This window comes from Montipora capricornis, chromosome 12, assembly GCF_036669925.1.
Source record: "Montipora capricornis isolate CH-2021 chromosome 12, ASM3666992v2, whole genome shotgun sequence".
Classification (NCBI taxonomy): domain Eukaryota; kingdom Metazoa; phylum Cnidaria; class Anthozoa; order Scleractinia; family Acroporidae; genus Montipora; species Montipora capricornis.
This window is the reverse complement of record NC_090894.1, coordinates 1,715,463-1,722,962: the sequence shown is the minus strand read 5'-3', so window position 1 is coordinate 1,722,962 and position 7,500 is coordinate 1,715,463. Positions and strand designations below refer to the sequence as shown.

Sequence of the window (7,500 nt, the reverse complement as noted above, 5' to 3'; positions counted from 1 at the left end):
AGCTCAAGAGGCAGTTGGAAATACGCATTTAGTCAACCTCCCCAGCTACAGTATACGTGGAATCCCGCACCTGCCAACAAAGATTGATGTTGAATCCAAAGGACCAGCGATAAAGCTCGTTATTCCAATGCTCTTGGAAGCTGACATCACACTTTGTGTCCAGTGTTCTGAGTGGCCAATCATGAGCGACTGGGCTTCGCGACCGAGATACTGGCCTAGTTTAGTTGAAGCACAAAGGATAATGTCACTTGGATGTCACCTGGTGGCCAAACCAGCACCAAGCGATAAGGACAAAACAAGCTGGAGATTCTCCTTTTCCTTGGCAGAAGTTGAGCTGTCTAAACTCGTTCCAGACACTGCAAGGAAATGTTTCTTGGCTCTGAAAATCATATCAAAAGACCACTTTCAACCTGTGGTGCCTGAAATAACTTCCTACCAGATGAAAACTATATTCTATAATACTCTAGAGAAAGTGCCAGTGGGCTTTTGGATAGAGAGCAACATAGAAGAATGTTTCCTTACGTTGCTAGCAGAGGTTCGTGACGCACTGTTGTCCGTGAATTGTCCCCATCACTGGTTCAGTTCCATAAACCTGTTTGACATGAAGGCCAAAAAGTTACAGTGCCTGGCCAAGAAAGTAGAAAGGATTATGCAGGATCCGGCTCCATTTATTTTAGACGATTGCTGGATTTGTTTAACCTCGTTTTTTCCACGTGTGCCTTACTACCACTTCACCCGCCGAAACAGTGAGCAATTCCGTGCCGAGTATGACGAGGTTGCCCTATCTGCCGACGGACGCGTGATCGTAAATCCAGGTAACCACAGCCACCAATTACCATGTTCCCGTGTCCAATGTCCAAGTCTCTGCTCAACCCCAGATCATATTCATGTGGAATTCACAGCCAGGAAACGACGTTAGAGTCTGAACAACTTGTTGTCTCACTTCCTCCAATTCAAAATGTTGTGCAGGAGCGTCTGTGCAGGTGAAAGAGACGTTCTGCCATTGGTAGTTATTCGTCTTCCTGTACAGGATGCTTGTTTTTAACCAGTTCAGCGAGACAACATACTAATATAAGCTTTTTTATATTTTAACCCCTCTTTTTTATATATTAACACTCTCACACTAACCCCTTCACGTGATTAGTATACCTTTCAAGTTTTCTTTTCTGTTTAATCTTCTGCACCCCTGGATGTCATGAACATGTTAATATAGAGTTCAGTATTTCTACGTAATTTTCGAAGTATGTCTTAAGATAATTTGAAGATTTAAGGGTAACAGGAAATTAAGTCAAGAAATTCACAAGGGTAATTTTAAATGAATTACCCTCTGAAGATGTCGCACAGTAGGACAAAGCCATCTTGTCATCACGGAGCCTCATTAGCAAACTTTCTCACGGGAGAATTGACCTAGACAGAGACGCATCTCTGTATGTGATAGTTCCCTGTCAAGTTAGTTAGATTTTCCTTTTTATGGCAAACACCATAGGTTAGTATAGGCTTATGGTCAACTCCCAAAAGTGTTTCCACTGCACGATCATGTTAAAGAAACAATAGCACAAGGGGTTTCTAATTAATTAATGTATTCGTGTGTATTTTTGTGATTATTTAAGTAATTTTAGTGCGTTAGCTTTAAATACAAGCTTTCTTAGCATAAGTTGGTGAGCATACCAAGGTTACCATAAGTAACAATGAATTTTGTAATTAACTGTTATCGGAAGCTTTAGTATAAGCTTTTGTTTTATTCATGTTGCTATGAAAATTAGGATCACGATCAGTTAGGACTAGACACAAGTTTCCCGGCCACAGCTGTGATGTTCACCATTATCTACAGTTAGTTTTGAAAGTACTGCTGCTCTAATTATTCCTAAACTTGCGGTTTAAAGTCGTTGCTTGCTTAGTTTCTTCTTTGATCTCGAGGCGCGACTTTTAGTATCATAGACGCTGCCCTCACCAAGTATTCCTCGTTTAAATGACCAATCACCCCTCATCGTGTTGATATAGTGCGTGCATACTTAATCAACTGTTTAGATTTGAGATAGTGGGTTAGTTGTTTGCCGGTAATGGCAGAGCTAAGTCATCCAGATTAAGTTATGGTGATCCGAAGGAGTCGCAGTTGTGTGAGCTATCTTCCCCTCTAAAGAGACAACTCAGTCTCAGTTCTGCAACATCATTGTTCTGAAATTTGTTTTCATCGCAGATTTACATTAGAACTGTGGTCCTTTCTCTTGCCTTTGAGACAAAGACAGGACTGTAACCGTGGAATCTGTAATGGTATTTTCTGTTTGTATAGGTGCGTTTGGCGCTATCAGATCAACAATTTTAGCTTAGTAGTTTTATTTCATGAGGAGTGCAAGATTTCAGAGGTTTTTGACTCTGTTGGCTGATCGCCCGGGCGGGAAACTTTTGTGCTAAACTATATTGGCCAATTGATTCATGATGTAACGGAGTATTCTTATTTATTCTTGTTTTTATTACATCCATTTAGAAATCACTGGTGGGCCTTGCAATCTGATTAGCTCTCAGTAGTGAGATTTATTTATGAATCGAAATATTTGTTTGCTCTAAATCGCATCTTTTCCCAGCCAATGAGAAAGGAACACTAAAAAACCAACCAATCAGATTTCAAGGCTTGTTTAAAGTAACCAATCAAATTTCAGGGAAATGTAAGACAAGGAAAACCATTGTGTTGCAACTTAGTTTCCTAACTGGGTCAATAAAATATCGGTACTGACTAATCAGTCAAATTGCAGGAAAATAAGAGACGAAGAAAGCCATTAAGTAGTCACAGTGAATTTTGAAACTTTTGTTCCCAAAACTTTGCTTTTTCAAAAAAACAAAAAAATGGCGGAACTTAATTACTTAATGTTAGTTAAAGTTAAAAGGATGTAATAAAGTGGTAATTGAACTTCGTGCCGAGCAAGTTTGGTCTGAAATCATACTTGTGATTTCAAATCGAACTCGTGCTGTGCGCTCGTTCGATTTCGAAATCACGCGTATGATTTCAGCCCAAATTGCACTTCGTGTGTTAAAGATGAAAGAACAACAATGATATTCAATGTAAGGAGAAATGTAGACTCGGAAAAATATCCGACGTGGGTCGTGGGTTCAAATCCCATCTGGGACTCGGATATTTTTCCGAGTCTACATTTCTCCTTACATTGAATATCATTGTTGTTGTTCCATCTTTAACACACTCACTTTGGAGGTTGGTTGGCTGCATCTTGATATGCATTAATGTGACAGCGCGATGCTGTTAGTGAGTTTCAAATATGCTAGTCAATACTTGGCTATGTAGCCGCGCGATGCGGTTCCAGTCGAGACCCACAAATTGACCCTTGCTCGCCATAGTCTCCAGTAGCTCAGTAGTTAGAGCATCCGACTAGATCACGGAGGGTCGTGGGTGCAAATCCCATCTGGGACTCGGATATTTTTCCTAGTCTACATTTCTCCTTACATTAAATTGCACTTCACTCAGTTAATTTACCATTATAGATGGACGTCTATTTGATAAAACCTGTTTCGGACGGGCAGACTGTCCCACACAACATTCCCAGAAGGTCTTCGCGGTATCTTGTTGCATCTGTTGTTGTTTTGCAACTTTATCAAGTTAATCATTTATACACCTAATTCAAAAATGGCAGACACGCGGAACGACCTAGGTTCTAATACATGAAAGCGAGGTTTGGTAGGCCGTATTTCAGTCTGGAAAATTTTAGTAGCGGCTTTCAGCAGATTTATGTTATACGATATCCTGCTCTCATCCGAGCTAAATCCTCTAAAATGGCATGCTTAAGTAGTGCAGTGAATGACTCAGTTATTCTTCCCGAAGATGACATTCCAGGAGCCTCGTTAGCTGGGCTAAATCCTTCTCCGCTGAAGAATGAAGAGTTGCGGTTTTGGTTGTGCGATGCGATGTAGTGGGGATTCCCTTAATTAAACTTAAAACGAAACCTTTGCTTGCAAAACGGTTATCACAAGGCTTTAATCTTAAATAGTAGTTTAACAGTTGATGTTTTTCAAGGTTTACCAGTTACCTTTTTTTTTTTAAATGCGCTTTGCGGAGTGGAGTAATACGTGAAAAGTGGAGGCGATCAAATGGTGATAGATCCTGATCCGGACAAAATTTACACCAAAAGGAAAAGGACAATTATGAATGTTATGAGCTGCACTCCTTCGTCATCACCCAGCGTGAAATATCCCAGATACCCAAGCGATGGCTGGGGAAATTCTCTAGAACGGATGCCTTCATTTACTGGCATCGACTCACAGGTTTCCCTGTGAAATCCCTGACCTTGAGAAAAAATTCGGGACACTCGAGTGGCGATTGTTTTGCTTCGAGAACATTTCCAAAAATGATTCCCTTATTACCTTTTACTCAGGATTTCCTAATTTGAAAACGATGAGGGCTTTGGATGGATTTAAAGTGCTACTGTGCTGTTTACCGTTTGGAAATATCTGCATTGGTTCCAGAGATATTTAAGTTTGAAAAATGTGTTAAATATGCAAATGAGAAGGCTAATGACGTCATTCACCCAACCCAGTAGAACATCAAGAATATAAATAGAGCTATCTCGGTCAATTTGCAACAGAGACCATTGAAACTTGGTGAGCTGATAGTTCTGAAGGCAACACACCTACGACTGTAAAGAAATTGGTTCCCATGGCAACTCACTCTTTTCCAGTCCCCTCCAACCTGATTTCAATATTTTGGTGATCTCAGGCTAGAAATACATTTACCAAGGCCACAAACTCGACCTAACATCTTTATATGCTGGCAGGATCATGCAGATGAGGCACCATTTGCAAATATCAAAACAGAACGCCAAAAGTGGTCTGCAAAGCTTTTAATATCAGGGAGGTCTGGAACTCAGTATGTTGCCATGGTAACAAAAATGGTATGCTCATATTGTGGAACACGTTAACTAGAATCTTAGTGCAAAGAACCAAGTATTTCTGATACAAATTGGCTGAGATATCTTCCTCCATCATACTTGATCAAAATTTGGTAGGGTTTATGACGTCATCACTTGGCTAATTTGCATATTAAAAAAACTTGAATATCTCCAGAACAAAAAGAGATATTTGAAAATGGTAAACAGCATTCTTCTTCTCGTACAGACTACGTGTTTATGTGCCAAAATGGCTTCGATAGGGAAGAGTCAAATTTCGTCACAGTAGCACTTTAATGTTTTACCAAATGATATCAATGTCAGACAACAAACAATATTTTGTTTGGAAAATGAACCAGAGCACATGTACACAGTATTTAATTAAGCTTATTTGTGTTGAAAGGGATATTAATATCTGAGAGTTAAGTAAGTCTTCTATTAAAAGGAACATGGTGTACCACAACAACATTGGAAAATTGAAATACCTTGATAATGGTAAAAGTCATGCATTACTGTGGTAGTAGTGATAATAACAATGGACTTTCAATTCAAAGTAATTAGACGTATCAACAAAGTGAAAACTAACCTTGAGATTAAATTATGCAGCAGGATGTTTTTCACTTTGTTGATACATCAAATGTATTTTGAATTGTGTCTCGTCCACAAGTTCTCTGGACGGCCAGATATTTATCTGTCCTAGTTTCAAGTGCATAAAATTGATCCAAAATATAAAAATTCTGCTTACAATTGACTGGGATACGCTAAATAACTGAGCCGAGTGTATTTGGGCGAAGCCTTGTCAGTGGCGAAACAATGTAAGAAAAAATTCGTCTATAGTTTTCAAAGATTGTTTCACTGAATGTTCACTATGACAAGCCTGAATGTCGTCTCTTGCAGAGGACAAATATTGAATGTTTTCTCCACTGGCCCCAGGCCGTAAAAATTCATACAAAGCCTTCATCGTTTTCAAATTAGGAAATCCTGTGTAAAAGGTAATAAGGGAAGCAAAACAATCGTCACTCGAGTTTTCTCCAGGTCTGGGGTTTTCTCCTCGAACAGGAAAACCTGTGAGTCGATGCGAGTAAATGAAGGCATCCTTTCTAGAGATTTTCCCCAGCCATGGCATCGCTTGGATATTTCACGCTGGGTGATGACGAAGGAGTGCAGCCCATAATATTCATAATCCTCCTTTTTTCTTTTGATATAAATTTCCTCCGGTTCAGGATCTATCACCATTTGATGGCGTCCACTTTTCACGTATTCCTCCCGCATTTTTTAAAAAAAGGATAACTGCTAAACCTTGAAAAACAACTGTTAAACTATTATTTTAAATCAAAGCCTTGTGCTTACTGTGTAGGGAAACCTCACTTCATCGCATCGCGCAACCAAAACCACAACTCTTCATTCTTCAGCGAAGAAGGATTTAGCCCAGCTAACAAGGCTCCGGGAATGTCATCTTCGGGAAGAATAACTGAGTCATTCACTGCACTACTTAAGCACGCCATTTTAGGAGGATTTAGCTCTGATAAGACCGGAATATCATATAACATAAATCTGCTGACAGCCGCTACTAAAATTTTCCAGACTGAAATACGGCCTACCAAACCTCGCTTTCATGTATTAGAACCTACAATCTTGGACAAAATAGATGGGAAATTTGTAACCGCCCTCCCCCCTGCCCCCCTCCCCCCGAAAATCAAGGATGGGAAAATGGCGTGTTTTGGCTTTTGCGCGGCTTCATCATTGCTTTGAGGGGGATGGGGGTTTGCTGTTCTTTTTATTCTGTCCAAGATTGCAATCTTGGACAAAATAGATGGGAAATTTGTAACCCCCCTCCCCCCCAAATCAACGATGGGAAAATGGCTCGTTTTGGCTTTTGCGCGGCTTCATCATTGCTTTGGGGGGGATGGGGGTTTGCTGTTCCTTTTTATTCTGTCCAAGATTGTAGGTCGTTCCGCGTGTCCGCCATTTTTGAATTAGGTGTATTGACCGATTTATTTTCACGCAACGCACAGAGTCCACCTTACGGACGCTCTGCACGCCTTCTGGTTACAAACTTCTGGATCATCCACGAGCTAGTCGCACTGGTGATGGAACCGATGAGCTACGATTATTTGAATACTCCAGATGGGACATAAAGAGCAAGACTGAATGGATTCAGTTAATTATCATATATAGAACTCCATACTCTGAAGTTTTTTTCGAAGAATTTTCGGACTTCCTTGAGTCAGCGGTATTTTGTGCTAGCCACCTAGTATAACAGGAGATTTTAACATACACATGGACGTAGTGAATGATACTGACACGATCAAACTGAGCGGGCTACTTGAGAGCACCGGCCTAAAGCAGCACGTTACCATTCCAACTCACATCAGCAAACATACACTTGACTTCATCATCACAAGACTAGCCAATTAGCTTGCTGTGTCCACCCCTTGGACTGACGATCTCTCTTCTAACCACATGAGAGAAGCTGTGTGATGTAATATTCATAGTATCTCCAGAAAATCCGTGATATCCGCCTTTTCCGACCCATTTTAGATAGTAATCAAGTGTCACGTGGGACGACAAAGCGAGACGAATAGCCGTAACATCTGGCCAATATTCAGAA

The 7,500-nt window shown here is 40.4% G+C and overlaps 1 protein-coding gene across 5 annotated transcripts in view; it reads left to right on the top strand.

Annotated features, from left to right (window-relative positions):
* The window catches only part of LOC138026042 (cyclic GMP-AMP synthase-like receptor), a 51,077-nt gene extending 48,977 nt beyond the window's left edge, over positions 1–2,100 (top strand). For all 5 annotated transcript variants that reach the window (XM_068873222.1, XM_068873221.1, XM_068873225.1 and 2 more), the window contains one exon: positions 1–2,100. This exon is cut by the window's left edge and continues 473 nt beyond it. In XM_068873222.1, coding sequence (XP_068729323.1) covers positions 1–919 — 919 coding nt within the window. In that variant the 3' untranslated portion in view covers positions 920–2,100.
* The last annotated feature ends 5,400 nt before the right edge of the window (positions 2,101–7,500 follow it).